Consider the following 21,143-nt stretch of genomic DNA (forward strand, 5'->3'; position numbering starts at 1 on the left):
GATACCTTGCAATGAAGAACACTTTCTGTATTGCAAAAGTGCTTAACCACGTATTAACCAAACATTTGCTTTCCAAACACTGCTATGCAGAGACAGCGCAGCCATTTCAAACTAAATGCACATGCCAAGTTTTTGGTACCTCATTGCTTGCAGAAAATACTCAACATTAAAAAAAATATGGATATATGCAGTATGTAAAAAGCTTGTTTATGCCAATTTTTCTCTTTTTAAAGCATCCACTGTTTCTGGTTCTTCATTGATCTTCTAACAAAGGTCAAACTCCAGGTTGCCCAGTACAGCACACACAAGGCATAAAATTTAGCAGGGATTTAGCAGCTATCACGCAAAGCACTCACTTGTGCTACTGCCAGACTCGTGACAGTACAACATAAAGCTTGCTTTGCCCGTATCCCACAGCTCCAAACGTGCAGCAAGACTGAGGTTGCACAGCCAAGGAGGAAGTGAGCACATTCCCATCCACACCCATGGCGCGGTGCGTGCCAACCCCCTTAACGGTGTGGAAATGACAAGCCAATCCACAGCATGAATTATTTCAGGTCAAAATGGGAATGCGATCCTGTATGGGGGCAGAGCCAAAGCGAGCAGAAGAGAGCAGAGGACACCTCAGCTGTAGGGACATTTTGGTCTGAAATCTTTAAAGAGAGTTTCTATTGCAAGTACATACACTTCTCACTTGCTTCTCACTTACGCACATATTGTATGTGGATTTAGCCAAAGCACTAATTCCAGATTCATTGATCACTGCAAAACATTCACAATTAAATCAGTCTGTCCACAACGCTCATAAATACTTGGTGAATGACAGCTAACTGTTTATGTGAAGGCATACAGATATCCATATGTTCCACAACACTCCTGACAAAAACAAAGTGCTGAAAAGACTGAAGCAGGCTGACATTCAGTGAGTATTTCAAAACATATTTGCTCCCTCTCTTAGCAGCTTTCACTGGTTGGAGCACAAACAGATCATCATTTCCTACCACTTTTTATTTCATTCTACAGCCAGCATATAATATACTCACAGAAAATAAAAGACACATCTAAATTTTCCAGTCAGCTGCAGATATTTTCCCCACGTATAGCAAGTGACATTGTAAATTACTGTCATTTTACAAAGCCAGATTATTCTCAGAACAAAGGAAAGACACGCAGCCATTAGGAAATACTGTGGTTCAAGCTGGAGTGCCCACAGCATTTCACTGAGAGCTTGGGGACCCCTCTGCACCCACTTGCCCATTCCTAACTCAAAAATATCCAAGGGTTGCAGCAGCAGGGATGGGAACATCCACAAAGACAGGACAGAAGGCAATGAGCTCACTCTCCCTACTGTCACCGCCAGAAAATCCCAGTGGTTTAGAGGCAAAAGCACGACTGCTGCTGAAAGAAAGATCCAGCCATAAGAAGCATGTGTGCTGTACCTCAGTGAGGCAAGGTGCTCACACAGCTCCCACTGCCCCAACACCCAGCTGATTTCCATTGAAACAGGCCAGAAGGAACATCCCGATTTAAATTTAGTGCACTTCTGTGCAGTTCTACAGGATCAGATTGAAAAAGAGCAGTAGAAATGTAAGGCAAACTAAATGTACTGATGCCCTGGAATGTAACTTCTTGTTTTTTCTTAAGATGGAGCACGTGAAATAGTTCTTGGGTGGCAAACACCCCATGTAGGTGTGGGAAGGGAGAGGACTAATTCCCCTCACTGCTCAAGGCTACCTGGTAAAGGCTGGGACGGGCAGCAGCCAAAGATCCCCTTCAGGTGCAGGAGCTAACTGTGGTAGTGTTTTGCCCATGTGGAGGACTCCTGCCTTGCCCAAACATCGACAAGGACAGGACTGCTCAGATCCAAATGGAGAGAAGAGGACGTGAGGTTGAGTGCTCCCACTTTTACCCGCAAACTCGGTGCCCCCATCAGCACCCTGCAGCATGGTTCATCCACCCTACATGGTGCACTAGCACTCCATCAGCCACAGCCTTCATCGTGCTTCACGAGCCAATTACTATTTGGAGGTCTCACATGATTTATTCATGAACAAAAACCAACAAAAACAAAATAAAACACAAAGCCAAACAGTTAAGCATGCATCCTAGAGAGTTTTTGGATACTAATTGCAATGCTGATTGCTCTCCAGATTAAAACAAAGACTGGCTCACATTCGGCTGCTGGTGGGTTTACCACTGTATTGCTCCCAGCTACCACTGTACTGCAGGAGGCTAGGCTGTGCCAAGAAAAACACTGACAACAGTCTAACAATTCAAGTGTTCAGACAACACAGGCCATAAAATACCTTCTATCTGATGTTTGTTTCCTTTGAATCCCTAGATTAAAAAGCATGAGAAAAGTTAGCTGAAATTAATTTAGCTGAAAAGAAAATAAGCAGACAGGGTGGCAGGAAATGAGCGATTTAAAAACCTAACACAAACAGTTAGAAAAATAGATTCCTACTGAATTGAGATGACTTCTGAGAGGATCTTAAGCAATTGCTGAGCCAGCCCAGACCATCGGATTAATATGACACAATGGCACGTGCTTCGGGGGTACAAGAATCCAATGGAAATTATACAATTGTCCAGATGCAGAGAAAATTTCTTCTTAGTCGCAGTTAGCAAGGAAACTATATCTGAGGTATAAAATCTAACACTTAAGGACTATGATGTCTCAGAAATACTGCTCTGTCATGACTTCCTTCCCTCAATTTCATGATACGCTTTCACTTGACACATCTTGTTTTAGTCTGTAGGTACCCGAGTGACACAAATCAAGTTGCTCTTCTTTGGGCAAAGCACCCAGACCATTCTAGCACATACTTAGAAATGACATTAAAATAATAAATACCCGTTTTTTTCAGAAGGACTACAGCTTTTGGTTTCAATGAGGTAGAAATTGATTATTTTCTCATTATGTTATTAAAAACGTCCCTGCTCAACTTAAAGTTTCATTCCCCTTTAATCTCATTGGGCTGATGACAGCACACGTGTTGCAGTTGTTAGCAGAAAGTAAATTTACCTGTTTGATTTACACTGCTGTATCTCAAGATCTCTTATCTTCTCCTAATAAAAGGAGTGTGAATGGTACAAAAGCTTCCCCGACTGCTTCTGTTGGGATTGTACTGACCATTTCTGCAAACCATCAGCATTGCCAGAGCAAGTCCCAGAGAGGAGACAGGACTGAAGGAGCAGCTGGAACAGAAGGTCTGGTCAATAAGCATGAGTTCGCAAAGGAATGTGGCAGCATATGGGCTATTTCTGGCTAAGGAACTCCTCTCCAATGGTCTGTGCCCCTGACCTAGAATACAGATTTGAAGAAAGCGGATGTACCAGGTAAAAAAATCAGTGATACCACCTGCAATTAAAAAAGCTCTATCTCACATCGTATGGATTCCTTAAACATTTCTTCCCCACCCCCAAAACAAGGCTTACTACATGACACAAGGCATGCAAGTGGCTGGGTTACCGAAGAAAACAAGCAAACCAGAAAGACAAATCCACAGGAATCCACAGACTTCGTTACTCTGCTGAACACTGTACAGTTTGCTCACTCTTGATCTTAAGACATTTGGATTAGTATTTAGAGGTAAGAGGATCAATTAAGCAACGTCACATGACAGTGCCTATCTCTGAGTGTGCTTCCCTTTGCAGGAACCATGCCATACAGCCTGGGACTGATGTCAAAAGCGACACAGAACTGAAGCAGGGCTTGAAGACACTTTGTGTCCTGTCTCTAAAGGCATTCCAAAAATAATGAGAAGAGATCAACTAGGAGGATGTTTCAGAGATGGCATTAAAAATTAATAGAGATCTTTGTCTTTCAAAGTTTTATCATCTCTTGGACAGTAAAGAGTAGGAGGATAAAGCTCCTACTCATTCATTTTGCCATGGAAAGAGAGTGCCAGATGATCAGCTGATACCAATTATACATTATTGGTCAAGATTAGAGAAGGAAATGAAATATGGGGGCAGACTGATCTGATTTCTAGAAGCACTGAACTGGAGCAGATGTCAGCATCAAGTCCTGCATCTCTTCTTTCCTCCCACGTCTTTTCCTCCTCTGAATGGTAGCCCATGAAGGGAAATCTTGGCTTCTCAGTAAGTTCACATAATTCTTCCACATTTCACAATAACAGTATATATTCTTTTGCATTCTGACAGTGTGCAGAGGCCACACAAGTCCCCAGTGAACTGAGGGTGTTAACCTCCGCTCCATTTTTCTCATCATGTGCATATGGAAAAGAATATTTACTGGCTGCTTAGAAGATTCAGCACAGAACATTTACTCATGTCAGAAAAATGGGAAAAACCCTACACTATAAAGCTCTCTTCCGGGGTTAGATTATTTTTTCAACACAAAAGTTATTTTCTGAAAAAGAAACCTCATTTATTGCCTCTATTTTTTTTTCTGATTAATTATTCACCAAATTCCACTACTCTTTCACATTATGTCACTATTTGCCCAGAAATATTTTTTCTGCTCACTCAGATACTTTCTTCTTTGCATGTCTTTATTTTATTTTTCTTGGTTTTCTAGTCATTCTCAGTATTTCCAGAGCTGTCAAGAAAGAGACAACACTTCAAATATATTTTAGGACTTGAACACAATGAGGCTGTAGCAATGAATATATCATGATGAACATGCTTTAGATAAATAGCTAATCAGTATTTTACTTACATGTTATTAGCTGGAAGATAATAATTACACAAATGTGAAAGAATCCTATTACAGAATTCACAAATGTATTCTTTCATATTTGAATTATATCAGGCTCCAGTTTTGTATCACTGTATGACTCCTTCTTATCCTTAGTTTTTGCATCCAGGTGCTCTATTCTCTTTAATGATGAGTTTTTAATTTAAAAGTGACAGCTCATTCAGCTGTTCATTCACAACTGCATCTGCTATAGCAATGAATCTTTTGGTTGTGCGATCACTTGCTAATGTCAACACATAGCAGGAGGATGTAGTCTGATGGCAAACACATACATTTAAGCTACATGAAGACAGCAATTAAATAAAATCTAATCAAAGTAGGTTTTTACATGCTGGAGCAGAAGAAAGAAACTTCATGTCACTACGGTGACAATGGGAGGGGGAGGGAAGAGATGACATAGAGAAGAAGCTAGTTTTCCATGGCAAACTGCTGTTTGCTGCAATATGGAACAAATATAAAAGCTGTACTCCCATTTCCACCCTTGGGTGTCTGCAGTTTAATGAATCAGATATCTAGGAATTGCTTGTTTCATTCTCATAATGCAGAAATCAGGCAAGTATACTGGAGACAAGGTAGCTTAAAACCATTCCCCCATTCGGACTGAGGTGTAGTTGCACAATTAGGATCTTTCCTGTTACGAAAGGATCTTTCACACCTTAAACATTACTTTCTTAGTTGACAAAGCTTTACTGAGCATCCTACATTTTCTTGAAGTTTCACTCTCTGGAGCCACGTGACTGACACAATCTTTAGCTTTTCCCTTACAAAAGAGTATACATTTTTAGCTCTCATGGTGAAAACAAAAAAAAAAAAAAAAAGCTTTGAAATGTGAAGCAATTTCACTCTTAAAAGTTAGAATCCAGGAGAAAAAAATAACATCACTTTAAAACCATTTCACTTCAAAGCTTTTCATGAGTACTTCTAGAGAAGTGGTTGATGCCCTGTGAATGTCAGCATTCAAGAGGCATTTGGACAATGCCCTCAATAACAAACTTTAACTTTTGTTTAGCCCTGAAGTGGTTAGGCACTTGGACTCAATGATCTTTGAAGGTCCCTTCCAGCTGAACTATTCTATTCTATTCTAGCCATCTGATTCTTTTGAATTTATTTATTACTATAAGTTTGGCAATAGCAGAAAATACTGAAATGAAAATAGTGAAAAGATTCTTTATATCTGAAAAAAAAAAAGTCAATATAGCAGGGAAAAGGAAGATCATGCATTGTTTCATGCTAGACAATATAACGTACTGAAACGTATGTGTCTTTGGTATCTCCCTCTGAGTTTATCTAGTACCGGATACCTCTTTACCGGCAGGAAAATAAAAGCATATTAGAAAATATTTTTTAAAAAACACACTTTTCAAACAGTTCTAAAGAAGTGTCCAGATTTCCAGAAATTATACATATTGACATTCTGTCTGGAAATTGAAATTTTCATTGGCATCAAAATTATAGATCTACAATGCCATGCTAAAAAACTCAATACTTCCAATTCCTAAACTGACTTCTCTTTATGAGGTCTGCTCTTAATTTAACATGCAATATTACAAAAGAAGTGTAATTAGAGATAGTCCTAAGGTGCAAAATTTGAATTTCTGTTTTGATCCAAATTGCTCTAGTAACTTACTTTTAAGACTAGAAGCATGGGGTAAGCCCATATTGACTCCTACTTTTTCATGGGCTATTAAATTATTCCATTTCCCAAAAACTATCCACAGGGTTGGATGCATTGGAAAGTAACTTTATAAAAGTATTTGTCTTGGCTTCTAAATATACCGTTGCTCTACAGTTAGAGAAATTCTATGATGTATGTAAGCTACCTTCACCCATGCTGATAAATAAATACATTTCAGGTTTGTTTGAAGGGCTTCTCCAAGTGGAGTATATTTCAAAGTTTACTTTTCCTAGAGAACAAAAGACCAAATAGGTATGAAAGCTACAAAGCAAAGGTCAGCTCCCAAGGGTGTGGTTTGAAAAAAAAGTAACAACCATAAAGTTTCTATGATGCTTAACTACAGCACAGCTCAAGAGAAGTTTTACATGAATTTCTCCCCAGTAGGATTTCCTATTTAAATTTTTATGCAAGCATGATAGTAGGAACAATAAGTGTAGTAAAACTGTTATTTTATTAGGAACAGGCATATTGGGAAGCATAAGACTAGCAAAAGACTATGTTCAGCAAAAGTGGATCTTTTTTGTCAAGAAAAAGAACAAGGGAAATGATCAGTGGACTTTTGGCTTTTGAAATACTGCAGTAGAAATATATTTGAATAACATTTTCATTTAGCAAATTACAAATAGAAGAGTTGATTCAGCTAAGTTCCCAGCACTTTCAACAAAGATTACAGATAAAATGTTCAAAAGTCATAAGGATTATTGAGTTACAAACTCAATTCCCAGAGTGACTCAGGCACTTGAAAGATATTATGTCAATGCCTTTAAATAGTTCAGACTGTTGAATTGTTTGACTTCTAATGTTCCCAGACTCCAAGAGCACCCGAGCACCCCCTTCCTTTTTTTCTTTCTTTCTTTATTATTATTATTATTATTTTTTACATAAAGTAAACTCCTCACAACCCCATTTATTTGCCAAACTCAGCAAATTGACTGAAAAGTAACTAGGATCACACAGTCTTGATATCTTTGCAAGTTTCTGTAAAACAGAGTCTTTAGTAAGGAAGGAGGATCACTGGCAAATATATACTGGTGATCCTCTATTAGACCTGGAGATAAACTTAAGTATTTGATCTATCAGGCCTGACTATGGAAAATTAATCAATAGATAGATAGATAGGCAGACAGACAGACAAATGAGGAGGCCTGACTATTCACAAAGCATATTGTAATTAATAACACTGAGGTGTTTCTCATCTACACATGGCTGAACTTGAGATTTACCATAGGTATATCACAAAATTAAGAGATTGTTCATGTGCAAGAGATCCGTCTCTAGGATGTTTGCATACCAGATTTTTGGTAGGTGTACAGAAGGCTGATGAGGAAGCAAAACTGTCATGCTTCCTGTGAGCCAGTGACTTCTTGACTCGTTGCATATACATGGAGAAGATTAGAACACAGTGGTCACACAGCTGTGCTCTGTTTATATAACAAACAACATGATTTTCCCCTGGACTACCTGGTATGGTGTCCACCTTGGATTTTTAATCTCTGTATTCTCACTAAATTGGAGCATATAAAATTCTCTAAATTCTAGAGAGTCTTCTAGATACCCCAAAATCTAATTCATTTATTTATGTTGCTAACAATCAGTTTATGCCTTGGTTTCTTAATGTTTACTCCTGTGAGATATATCACTGAAGTCTACAGAACATCTTATACAATTAAGGACAGTGTGTTCAGACACCTCGAGAATTCACACTGCTGCTTTCAATGTTGTTTAAAAAGAAGGTGTGAAAATAGCTGCAATCAGTGAAGAGGAAATACCTTCTTGGCATATTATGGTGATGTACTCTAGAGAATAGTCATGATTACTATAATTATTTTAGGTAGAGATTGTTTATGTTACCATTGAGATAATTGCTTAAACAGAAAAATGGGGAATTAAGAACTAGAAAATCTCTTAAATCTGCTCAAAACAAATCAAGTTAATTTTAGTGAATGTTTACATCTTTCATCTAAATAGATAGTTTTATTACTTTTTTTTTTTTTTTAAATAAGGACAGCTTTGAGAAAAGCCAGTAAGTAAAAAAGTAATTCCTAGTCTAAGTGTTTTAGGTATATGGACATCATCTCCAGAAAAAGTTCTACAAAAGAAGTCTCACTTTGTGAATCTCTCTTTACCATCTTGCAGGTGTGCAGTACAAAGGCTACAAAAACATCAACAGCATTATCTTAAAAATACTATGTGACGTGACTGTTAAAAAGAAATGTGTTTCTTTTGCAGAAGGTAGGATAGTACATTGCAAACAATTATGCAAATGACATCTGTCAAAAGTCAGACTATGTTAAAGAGTTAGCTAGAGTTTTAAAAGTACACTGAAAAGTTTTAAAAGTTTAAAAAATGAAATAACAGAATATAATCCATATCTTGTAACAAGCAGAAGATCCATCACCTTCTAAGATGGTGTCTCAAGAATTTTCTGTGACACATGATGCATTTGCCCCTGGAGAACAGGGTAATCTCACCTGACACAGAAAGCGTTAGTGTAAACGAGTACTGTACTAGTACATAACACTGCCAGGCTTTACAGATATGGCCCAGGGTTTGAGTTAGAAGCAGAAATTCCTCACAGATCACAGCTATTAAGGCACCCCGATGAGGAAATGGTAAATGGGATAACAGTCAAAGAATGGGGACTTATTCACTTTGATCTCATTTCACATTATACTCACTGCATGGGTGGGTGGGGGTGTGTCTTGAAATTATTTCCTTCTCAGTGACACAAATAAATAAATAAATGAATAAATTAGGCTACTTTACACCCTAAACAGCATGTTAAATACGAGGTATTGTTTGTTAGCAGGCAATCAGAAAAAGCTTTACTCATAGTAATTTGTGCCTGAGCACGATGGACAACACATAGTTGCTTACAGCAATATTTGAATAGAAGTGGATATTGCAATGAAATCCATGAAGTTAAACTCATTTAAAACTAAATTTGATCTTTTTCTATTTCAGTATGTAATACTGACCAAAATATTTTAGCTTACACAGTATTAGAAATATATATATATATATGTAAACACAACCGTTTGTTCATAACTTTTTAAACAATAGGTTTGTTCTTTGAAAATATAATGCAATTTTTATTCTGGCTTTCCTGTAATCCAGACTTTTCTTTCAAAGTCTCACTTTTCATCAGAGCAGCAAAGAAAACTCAATTTAGGACAGAAACTTAGGCATGCAGTATATATCAGATGAAACTGAAAACACATTTCTTCCCCATTTCCCACACTATAAACAACACAAATGCTTCAACACACACATGCATAAATTCCACAGTCGCCACCACAAAATAACAAAACAAGGGAAGGAAAGCAACCTCAGTTCCCCTGTCTTCTCGGGGCTCAGGACCCACTTTGCCTTAAGCCAAGTGCGTACATGGGAAGCCAACCTCACCTGCTGGCCATTGCTCCTTGAAGGAAGCAAAGCGTTGTATTTTGAGGCCCTTCTGACATACTTCTCTACCCTCAGATCCCTACTTATCAATTAAATAACAGCCAGAGAGTAAAAAGACTAAATTGAGATATCATCTGGAAGGCTATAATTCTGTTATAAGCATTAAACAGCAACCAGAATGAGATATTACCCTTTTGTTCATAGTCTCTGAAGGGAAGGCAGGGAATCGGTGTCACTTCTGCTCTGTACATCACATTTACCTATGATATTATTCAAAAAATTTACATAATAGTAATCACAGAACAAATCCACATTAACTCCCACGAGATGTGCTAAGGAAGGCTATAAACTAATCCTTGTCATATGTAAGGCCTGAGCAAGCAGAGCAAAGGAAGGTGTAAACAAAACATCAATTAATCTAATTTCTCTGATACGACATAAGTAAAGTACACCTTCAAAGAGAAGAAACATTTTCTAAGCTATTGCAAGTTTTGCACTGAGAATGTCACACAGGGGAGAAGGCAATCAGCCACCACTCCCCTGCTGCTGAGCACAGCACTAAGGCTCATGGAGTCCAGACCCCGTGGGTGAGGAGCATGGCTACCCGCCTAGGAAACCTTGAGGAGAATAAAGTGGGCTCACCTGTGAGGCCTAGCCTGTCAGCACTTAACCTGAGGAGCTCAAGGAACCCTGATGAAGTCAGAGGGAGCACCTGAGTACTGAAAACTTAAGCACTTGCTTACATTCTTTGTGGGATGGGAGACCAAAACAGTCACCACGCAGGCTGCTAGAGTTTGTTGTTTTGGTTTTTTTTCTTCCCAAAAACAAGGAAAGGTGCTTGGCAGGGCTCTCCCCAAGTCCCTCCGATTGCACCACTGCACCCATTTTTCCCTGTCTTCCCAAACTCAAATTACCCAACACCTGCAAAACACAGCGAGCATTCAGACTGCACTGTTTCTTTTAAAATAACCTCTCCAGGATCAAACCCTGCAGCCTCTCACAGCTCCTGGCTGAGGCAACGCTCCCAAAATGATGTCAATGGGAGCTTTGGCCAAGAAAGAGCTGTAGGATTCAGCTATATGTGAAGAAAGTTCGCGAAATTATGGAGCAAGCTATCAGGATAAGACTTTATATTTCAAACATATATTTATTCTTTTTACTAAATCACCAGAGAGTGTGGGGAGGAGTGGGGGATGCCACTATAGAAAACCATATGGTATTTGGATTTCCAAGCCAGAATTGTGCATAATAAATATTTATAGAATCCAGTGGTATTCTCTTCTTTCTGTTTATTCTTTACATGTCACCCAGAGAAACTCTGGCCAAGCACCAATCAAATATCACAGCAAGTTACAAGCAATCTAAGCATGGGGGAAAGAGGGAAAACAGATCGCCAGTAGGCTCATAATTAGCAACCTAGACCTGGAAGGAGGTGCTTGAGAAGTGTCTCTGATGTGTCTGGATTCCAGCACTCACCACACATCATGAGTGGTTTAGGAAATTGAGTTCTCAGTCTCTGCAAGGGGTAGGGAAGATATACACAATGTTTTTGGCTAGAGCAAGCAGGGGCATATGTGGAGCAGCTGCAAAAGCAGACATCCGTCTACATTCAGAGACCCATACAGGAACAAAAAAGCATCTCTTGGCGATGACAGCTAGCTTGCTCCTGGCTTCTGATGGGAATGTTTTGTCTCCTTACCTGTGGCATGTGGGGCTGTTGTGTTTATTTTGCTTCAGGCAAAAGCAACGCAGGTTGTCCTCCTTATCACTTTGTGACTGAAGAATAACTGAAGGAGCTATTGAAACAGACAGAAGATCGGCAATATATATCAATAGGAGCCAATCTTCTTATCCAGGGCCTAGCTATGGCATAGTAATAGATTCTCTTCTGCTGTCTTTCCCTCACAGTCTTATTGCCTTCCCTACTCCTACCTCCTTATCCTTTCTTTTTTTTTTTTTTTGAGGTGTGATAGCTACCAGTCCCAACCTACCATTTCCTTCTTCAGAAATAGTAAAAGGATTAATCATAGAATCATACAATGATAGAATATCCCAAGTTGGAAGGGACCCGTAAGGATCATCAAGTCCAACTCCTGGCACCACACAGGTCTACCCAAAAGTTTAGACCATGTGACTAATTGCACAGTCCAATCGCTTCTTAAATTCAGATAGGCTTGGTGCAGTGACTACTTCACTGGGAAGCCTGTTCCAGTGTGCAACCACCCGCTCGGTGAAGAACCTCTTCCTGATGTCCAGCCTAAACTTCCCCTGCCTCAGCTTAACACTGTTCCCACAGGTCCTATCACTGGTGTTTATGGAGAATAGGTCACCTGCCCCTCCACTCCCCCTCGCGAGGAAGTTGTAGATTGCGATGAGGTCTCCCCCCTCAGCCTCCTCTTCTCCAGGCTGAACAGGCACAGTGCCCTCAGACGCTCCTCATATGTCTTCCCCTCTAGGCCCTTCACCATCTTCGTTGCCCTCCCCTGGACACTCTCCAACAGTTTAATGTCCTTTTTGTACTGCCTAGAACTGCACACAATACTCGAGGTGAGGCCGCACCAGCGCCGAGTAGAGCAGCACAATCACCTCCCTCGACCGACTAGCAATGCTGTGCTTGATGCATCCCAGGATATGGTTGGCCCTCCTGGCTGCCAGGGCACACTGCTGGCTCATATTCAGCTTGCTGTCAACGATGACCCCCAGATCCCTCTCTGCGGGGCTGCTCTCCAGCGTCTCGTGGCCCAGTCTGTACGTATAGCCAGGATTGCCCTGTCCCAGGTGCAGGACCCAGCCCTGGCTTTTGTTAAACCTCATGTGGTTGGTGATCGCCCAGCTCTCCAATCTGTCCAGATCTCTCTGCAAGGCCTTTCCACCCTCATCCAAGTCCACAACTCCTCCAATTTTAGTGTCGTTGGCAAATTTGCTCAAAACACCTTCTAGTCCTACATCCAAATCATTTATAAAAATATTGAAGAGGACTGGACCTAAAATGGAGCCTTGAGGGACCCCACTAGTGACCATCTGCCAGCCAGATGTGGCCCCATTTACCACAACCCTTTGAACCCTGCCCGGCAGCCAATTGCTCACCCATCCTATGATGTTTTTGTTAAGTTGTATGCTGGACATTTTGTCCAGTAGGATCCTATGGGAAACCGCGTCAAAAGCTTTGCTGAAGTCCAAAAAGATCACATCAGCTGGTTTCCCTTGATCGACTAGATGGGTGAACTTGTCATGAAAAGAAATCACATTTGTTAGGCAGGACCTACCCCTCATGAACCCATGTTGGCTGGGACCAATGACTGCATTGTCCCCCAGGTGCGCTTCAGAAACTTAAAGGATCATCCTCTCCATAATTTTACCAGGCACTGACATGAAACTGACAGGCCTGTAATTGCTAGAGTCTTCCTTCTTACCCTTCTTGAAAATTGGCACAACATTTGCCAGCTTCCAGTCCACTGGGACCTCTCCAGATTCCCAAGATCGTTGAAAAATAATTGAGAGAGGTCCCGCGATGATGTCAGCCAGCTCTTTAAGCACCTTGGGATGGATCCCATCCAGACCCATGGACTTGTATGGATCCAGGTGGAGCAGCAAATCCCGCACATGTTCAGGGTCGGTTGGGAGTTTGTCATTCCCACCGTCATGGTCCTCCAGCTCAGGTACCCTGGGTCCCGAAGCCCATCATCAGTGTTGAAGAAAGAGGCGAAGAAGGCATTAAATGTCTCTGCTTTGCGTATGTCATTGTCTGTGAGGAGACGTTCCCCATCTAGTAACGGACCTATGTTTTCTTTAGTTCTCCTTTTTCTGTTCACATATCTGAAAAATCCTTTTTTATTCCTTTATATATTTTTATTTAATCCTCCCACAGACATGGCCAGCTTCAACTCTTGTTGGGCTTTGGCCACACGAATTTTCTCCCTACAAATGTGAACAGCATCCCTGTATTCCTTCCTCATCGCGTGGCCCTCCTTCCAGCAGCCATACACTTTCTTTTTTTCGCCTAAGCTCCAGTAGAAGATCCCTGGTCAGCTAGGCCAGCCTTCTGCCCCACCTGCCTGACTTCCGATATTTTGGAATCGTTTGATCTTGTGCTTTTAGGAGGCAGTACTTAAAGACTGACCAGCACTGATGGATGCCAACGCCTTCAATATGGACTGTGTTAACAGAAGAAGGCTAGCTCAGTGACTGACGTGATCCTCTCTGCTCTGGAATTTTAACAGGCTTTGTGCATTCAGTTTTCTCTCTCTCTCTCTCTCTCTCTTTTTTTTTTTTTTTTTTAATTGCCAGAGTAGCCAGGAAACAAGCACAGTGACTGCTACTTGTTCATAACTAACCACTAGTTAGCTATGTTTGAATGAGCCATTTTCACTGGGTCCAGCCTGGACTGAAAAAAAAACACAACAGTTTTAAGCCAGTGAGATGGACAATGATTTCTGAAAAACATTTTTAGTCATATTTAGAGCAGAGTAGAACAGAACTTTCCAGACATTTTCATGAATATTTGGGTGTCATCTAAACGTGCACCAATAATGAACAGTGGCAAAAAAAAAAAAAAAATTAAAAAATAATAAAAAAAAAACACAACACATCCTACTTATCCGTAAATCTACTTGCTTTGGTTCTTCAGTATAAAAGCAAGCTTGAAGACGCAGTGTAAGATGACAGTTTGCATGATGTGCAGATGTTACACATACTCAGCATTTTAAAGCATGTTTCTTGTAGGACAGCATAACACAACAGAACATTTTTCATAATTTTCCAAATTTCTCCAAAACTTTCTGCAGAAATTGCAAAAGGAACTGCAGTCAAGGTGGTATTGGACAAAGATGATGACTACTATACTGTGCTACAATCAGCTTATTTGTAATTTCTCAAAAAACAATCAATAGCAAAAAGACCTTCATTTAAATCTATCAAACCCAGATACACTCCATTTAATTGCAAAGCTCTTAACTCTAGTCATTTCCTGGACATAAAGCTACTTTACTCAAGCTCCAGCATTTTTAATTTCTCTAGCACTGAAAAGCAGCATGCTCAGCTCACAAGTAATGCTTACATAAAAGCCTATCCATCAGATCTCTTGGTATCTCTGTGTTGTTCAGGATATGAAGACAACAGAAATGTAAACACTATACTATTGCAGAATAAACATCATGTAACCACAAAGCAGTGATGACATAACCTTTATATTATCTAGGCTGAATTTTCCGCAACGTAGAATGAGTCTCCACATCTCCTTCTGCTCCTCAATCCACTCTAAAACAGCTTGTTTAGAAGAACATTTTGTAAGAATTTTCCAGTTTTTAAGCAAAGACATATTCCTCCTTAGGACATCACTTTCAATGGCTTTCTTTTTGTGTATCTAAAAATCTTGCTTCCTCCTGGCATAAGAATATCCTTGCTCAAACAACACATTTCAATGCTGTGGATGTTTCAGAGCTGACTCAGGTGTGCCTAAGACAACAGCTTGCAGAGGATATGTTTTCAAATAGCAAAACATGTTGCTGCTGTTTCTTTTCTTAGTGTTGATACACAGAATACGAGAACAGGAGAACATGAGAATATGAGTACAGGATCAGACATAACAGATCTAGCCCACTCTCCTGTCTCTCTCATTGGTTATAAAGGGATGCCTATTGGGGAGAGCAAAACTAGGGAAACCATGTAGCAATACATCCTCAGAATAATCTCTCAAATTTGATGGATCTGCAGATCTGGGATTCCTACTTATGTGAATGAAAGCTAAGTGCACTGCATCCAAGTACTACATATACCAATGTGTCACACTTCATTTACTTTGGAAACCACTCCTTTAAGAAATTATGATCTTAAGCAATCAAATACAATATGATATTAAGCACATACTGCTACAAAGCACTATAAAGCAGACTTTGTATATATATTACTCATGGATCTGTTAGTCAGCTTGCTACTGCTGATATACTCACACCATACAAAGATTGTGTCAAAATACAAATAAGAAGATGAGTTGTTAAAAAAACAACAACACAAACACAAACTTTAATTGTTCCACCTGTTCAAAGAAGTTTTTTTTTTTTCCCTTTTTTTTTTTCATCTCTGTAAAAGCTGAGATGAAAACACTTTCCCTTCTACGATTATACCTAACCAAGTACTTTCAAATCTTCACCACATCTTTGCTAATGTGCTGCTTCAGTTAAAGTTAGTCCAAGCTGACAGCCTCCCAAGGTGCAAACTGTCAGCTATTTCTTCCATTTAAACTGGAATGGAAATACTGGGATCTGCCGAGTAAACTTTTCTAAATATTTGCCTCCCCTCAGGCAGGCTTCTCAGCTGTGCATTAAGATTTCTCTGTATTTCATGTGGTACATATTTTGCACATGCACAGGTATTGTGAGTTCTCCTTGTTTTGAAACACCTCACAGTTTGGAAATTGCTTTCTAACAGACCACAAATAAAACTACTAATAAGCTCTGCTTAAATAAATTGACCTTTTTCCATTGGAAGTTTCAAACCGCAGACCCAAGATATCAATTCACTCTAGCACTCTTCAAAACTGCCTTTTTTTTTTTTCCCATTCAGACTGAGACAAGCAGCGCTAGCAGGTGCTAATTCTTAATCTTAAAAGATGATTAGGGCAATGAAAGAATTGATATTTTACTATAGCGTCCTTCTGAAATGTATGATATGCTGACACTCATAAAGAAATCAAATTGAAAAAAGCACAACTTATTAAAAAGAACCCCTCAATGATATTAAATCTTGCAACTGAGAATGTGTAATGTTTGTTTAAGATTCAGCTTTGCTGTGCTGTTATAAACACTCTACCTCTAAATAGACGACATCCAGTAAGGTGTCCCAGTTAAGAAATTTCTGTGTGATTCTTGATAGGGTACTGCATCATCTCAAATCATACGTGTTTATGAACCACAACCCCTCCCATTATCCTGCAACAATGTGGTATCACAGTTTTCCTTTCAATCAATTACTACTGTGCCTTATGATATCTACACATGGGTTTAAAAGAAGCCAGACATTAATTCTTACATTTGCGGTAGAAGAGACATATTTTGATTTGGTGATCTGATCAAAGTCTTAAAAGTTTTCTGACTGGTGGGAACCTGTGAAATGAAAATGCCCGTGTTTCCTCAGATCATTTGGGCAAGTTACAAAATGGTAAATATTCCATATCCATTTGGATTTTCAAGTTGTGTAAAAAACATATGGCAACAAACTGGGTAATTTTTTTTGGCTGTTTAAAAATGTTTGGCCAAACCCTTTACAGGGATGACTGTATGGGTATTAAGAGATTTACAGTAGAAACTAATTTGACCTCTATGCATTATTTGGAGGAGGAAAAGTGCTTTTATTATTCTGTAATGTTTTAATTTTAAACTAACCAGAGCGTCTAAAGCTACAAAGCTACTCACAGTACCAGTGAAAAGCTAAAATTCACTGAGACAGAGCTTTGTCATAGTGAAACATTATTTGCCTTCCTACATTTCCTTTGAAAAACTAAAATAATATGTATCAATGTTCGCAGCTATTTACGACTGTGAGAACAAAAAATATAATCTATGTACTACCATGTCTACTATGTTAAAAACAGCACTTCTTTTTTGACAAATATAGTATTTAACATGGAAATCTAGTATATTTAGCTGAACAAGTCAACCAGGCAGACCCTGTGAATACTCAGTTGGGGTCATACACAGATGCTTTCAAAATGGTCTTAGAAAGAAAGAAAATTACAAATTATTAGGGCACTAACATGTCTTTGGAAACTTCCAGTAGATGTGCTTTCAGAGAGATGGGGGACAACCTTTCAGAACTCATAAGTCTTCTAAGACCTGGCAGCTATTTAGAGTCCTTCCTCTCAGGTGCCAGATTTTTAGGTGAAGATCAGAGAAAGGCAAGCATTTATTTATTTATTTATTTATTATTATTCAAATTATGTTAGTTAGACAGAATTCTCCTAGAAAAGGATGATACAGAAAAAGCTTTTCACATACTGCTGCCAAGATATGAGAATCGTAATGACAAGTAGGAGCTAGCATACTTAAACTTAAGCATTAGTCTTGTTTTTAACAGAAACTTATGTTATGTTTTATTGTAACAAAAACTTTATGCATGGTAAATTTGAGAAAAAAAAAAAAAGAAAAAAGGCAGCTTGCCTTCTCTTTGTGAGAAAGTAAGCAAGAAAGTAGTTATTTTCTGTTTTATATGATTAATATGGCTACTTATTGACTTCAGAAAGACTGTATCATCTGTAGGGTTTGCTGAGATGTCCCAGGCAGTATACACAGTATGCATTCATGCAACATGGAGAAGGGAAATCCCTTTTTGTCCAGTCAACAGAGATCCAAACACATTGGTGTACAGCTGCAAGCTACTCTATTAAGGGAAAACAGCAAAACATTATTCAAGTGGGGAACAGATTCTTCTGCTTACCATTTGTAGAAGAATAAATACAAGATTGAGCAGTTCAACTTCAACACCAGATTACTCTTTACTGGGCTTGGCCTAGTTTAAGTTCCAAGAGAGACATATGTTTCTGGTATGATGACCTTGCGGTTAAGTTTGGCTGCAAGAAGTTCTTGCACTTGAGGAATGCTGAATTCTGAATTTTCCTCTGATGCTAAACAGCTCTCTGCCAGCTTTGGTCCTCTTTCAACTTCATTTACTTTTGTCAACTAATATGTCACAGGTTAGAAGTTTCGTGGAAAAAATAATACGAGTGAGAGCAATATTTTCATTCATAAGTAAGACTTCTGCCCAAATAGCATGTCACCTTTTTTAATACTAACATGCTATATAGTCGCCAGCAGAAAAATATAGTGAGCCAAGTTCATATGGTGAATAAGCTGCTTCAGATCACAGACTGGGAAAACAGAAGAGGACATAAAGTGAGAAGCTGAACATATATATGCATGATACTGCATAACTTCCTCTCTAAATTTGAGGTTATAGATACATTTGATCAGCAAAAATAAATAATTCTGTAAACTTGCCCATGCACTTTTTCTCCCTTCTCTTTTTGCACTGTTAATGAAACAAACTTATGGCTTACCTTTCAAAACCAATCTGCCGTAATGTTTTCTCCCATGTTGAACCTATACAAAGAGGAGAAAAAACAAACACCCTCAGTAAAGAGCCTTTACTGTATGAACTCTCTTACTCTTCTGTTTTCCTTGTGCAGCTGGAATCTGTATAGTAAGGTGATTTTTCCACCCCGAGAGAAGTACTTGTAAATAACATCTGTTTTCCCCAGAGTGAAGAAGTGTTAAGAGAGGCTACCACCGGGTGACATAACTACGTGTGGGGGGTTGTCAGCCTATATAACTCCTTTACATTGCAAAGCAGCCGGCGATTGCTACAGTTCACTGCGATTCCAGGGGTGGTCTCCTCTCCTCGGAGCAGTGGGATCTGTACATGACTCCTGAAAGCGCTGAGCTGGCATCTCACATCACGCACTCTTCACATTTCAGCTTTTCATTTTACTATAGTGTTCGCCTGATTCTTGCTGAAAGCTTTACAACTCCTTCTGAAATCCAGCCCTTTTATTTTTTAAGCAAAAGCATGAAGATGTATTTCTGCTTTATTGTTTAACTCTTCATAGACATAAAAATGGCTGCAATGGACTCACTCTGTCTCTAAACAACTGAGGACACATCCCCACCAACTGTTCAAATGGGCAGACCCATTAGAAGAATTGCCTTCAGTAGTTCTCATGCACTTAATACAACTTTTACCCAGATTTTCTCAAAAATACACAAACGCCCCAACCCCAGCCACAACCATTAGCTTATCAGTTTTTAGCTCCTGCTATTTTTTTGCTATTGCCAGGGTCATTTTACATACAGGCTACAAACATCATAAATATCTCAAGTTATGCAGGTCTGCAAGGCAAATATACAGGAGGACATGAAACTGGGTCATAGTTTTCTCACTGCCTTTTTACACTCCTGTGGGACGTTACAGACTGTATGTAATGAAAGCAACTACAATTCTTTTTGAATGCTTCATCATACTAAAACTGAAATCAGAGAACTGACAATAACTCTTGCTGTTGATGGAGCCACCTGAAGGGGAACACAAATTAGGAATGAACAGATTCTCTGTGAGTGACGTTCAGTAGCACCAGAGAAAGTCATAGAAAAGCAGCACTGTTGCCCAAAAGTACTGAGAAAGAGGGGAAAGACATGAAGGAAACATCTTTGATTTATATCTGGAGAATTTCAGCATTAAATACATATGGTACAGCGAGTGCCCCTACAATGACTGTAACAAAATCACAGATTATATACTTTCTGCTGACAAAGTCCCACTCACCAAATTAGTATGGGAAAAGTGGGATAAAATATTATCATTCAGAAAAACAAAACAAAACAAAATAGTAATAATAATAATAATAATGATAATAAAAACCTCTGTAGACTGTAGATGTCTCTCTTACCATCATTACCTTCTCATTCAATTAAAGGCATCAGTTCAGAAATCAATGGCCTTCTCTTTGTAGTATGGCATTTATCGCTAATCTGCCATGTTATGTATTTGAATAGGACCTAGTAGATACTCTCCATCTTTGAATCCAGGACACTCACTGCAGATCTAGATAAGAATCTAAAGACTCAACTTTTAAGAAGTTTGGGGTTGTTTGGTTTTTGGTCGTGGTGGTGTTTTTTCGTTTTTTAATCCTATTATCAGAACTATTTCTACTCAATTTATTAAACTTCCCAGGTTAGCCCATGAAGACTGTGATAAATCTCTTAAGTAACGATACATTTTTTCTATACAATTTTACCTAGTACCTGTCTCATTGGAAAATCAGACTGTACAAATAAAAACTGAAGTTAATAAACCCCCAAAAGTTAATTTCCTTATAATTCTATGTTGTGCAGGGCTCTCTTGCCCAGTTCCTAATTGGACAGCCAAAGATGACGTTAACCTGGGCACACAGAAAATAAATTCCTTGTATTAATCTCTGTTTTTTAGGAAGAGGAAAAGAAAGTACGCTGAAGTATACACTCCTAAAATCAACCAAAATTTGACATTTAACTTTAAACAAGAAGGATTTGGGTTGGCTAAGGGGTAGACTCACAGCTGGTTCCAAACTTGGTAAGGAAGAATCTTCATTATATGTTTCTGAAACTGCTTTTTCATTCACCTTCTCACCGCCAATCACTTCAAACTTCAGTCACAGGCACATTTTCAAGGAAAGGCTCTAAAAATCTTTTCTAATGAAAATGTAGGGCAGTGGAGCTTCTCTGTTCGGGACTGTTATGTCTACAGCCAGTAATTAATGTAAGAACACTTTTATTTGTCCCCATTCAGTCCAAAGCAGGCAGGAATTTCAGGCCC

At 39.1% G+C, this 21,143-nt stretch overlaps 1 protein-coding gene across 9 annotated transcripts in view; it reads right to left on the reverse strand.

The window, feature by feature from the left end:
- Positions 1–21,143, reverse strand: part of PIEZO2 (piezo type mechanosensitive ion channel component 2) — a 320,203-nt gene that overhangs the window by 150,165 nt on the left and 148,895 nt on the right. For 8 of the 9 annotated variants that reach the window (XM_083826665.1, XM_083826663.1, XM_083826662.1 and 5 more), the window contains one exon: positions 18,853–18,895. In XM_083826665.1, coding sequence (XP_083682791.1) covers positions 18,853–18,895 — 43 coding nt within the window. Of the gene's footprint in view, positions 1–9,993; positions 18,177–18,852; positions 18,896–21,143 lie in introns of all 9 variants that reach the window. The other variant, XM_083826667.1, reaches the window with a different exon arrangement.

The sequence above is a fragment of the Anser anser genome, assembly GCF_964211835.1.
Source record: "Anser anser genome assembly, chromosome: 2".
NCBI classification, from domain to species: domain Eukaryota; kingdom Metazoa; phylum Chordata; class Aves; order Anseriformes; family Anatidae; genus Anser; species Anser anser.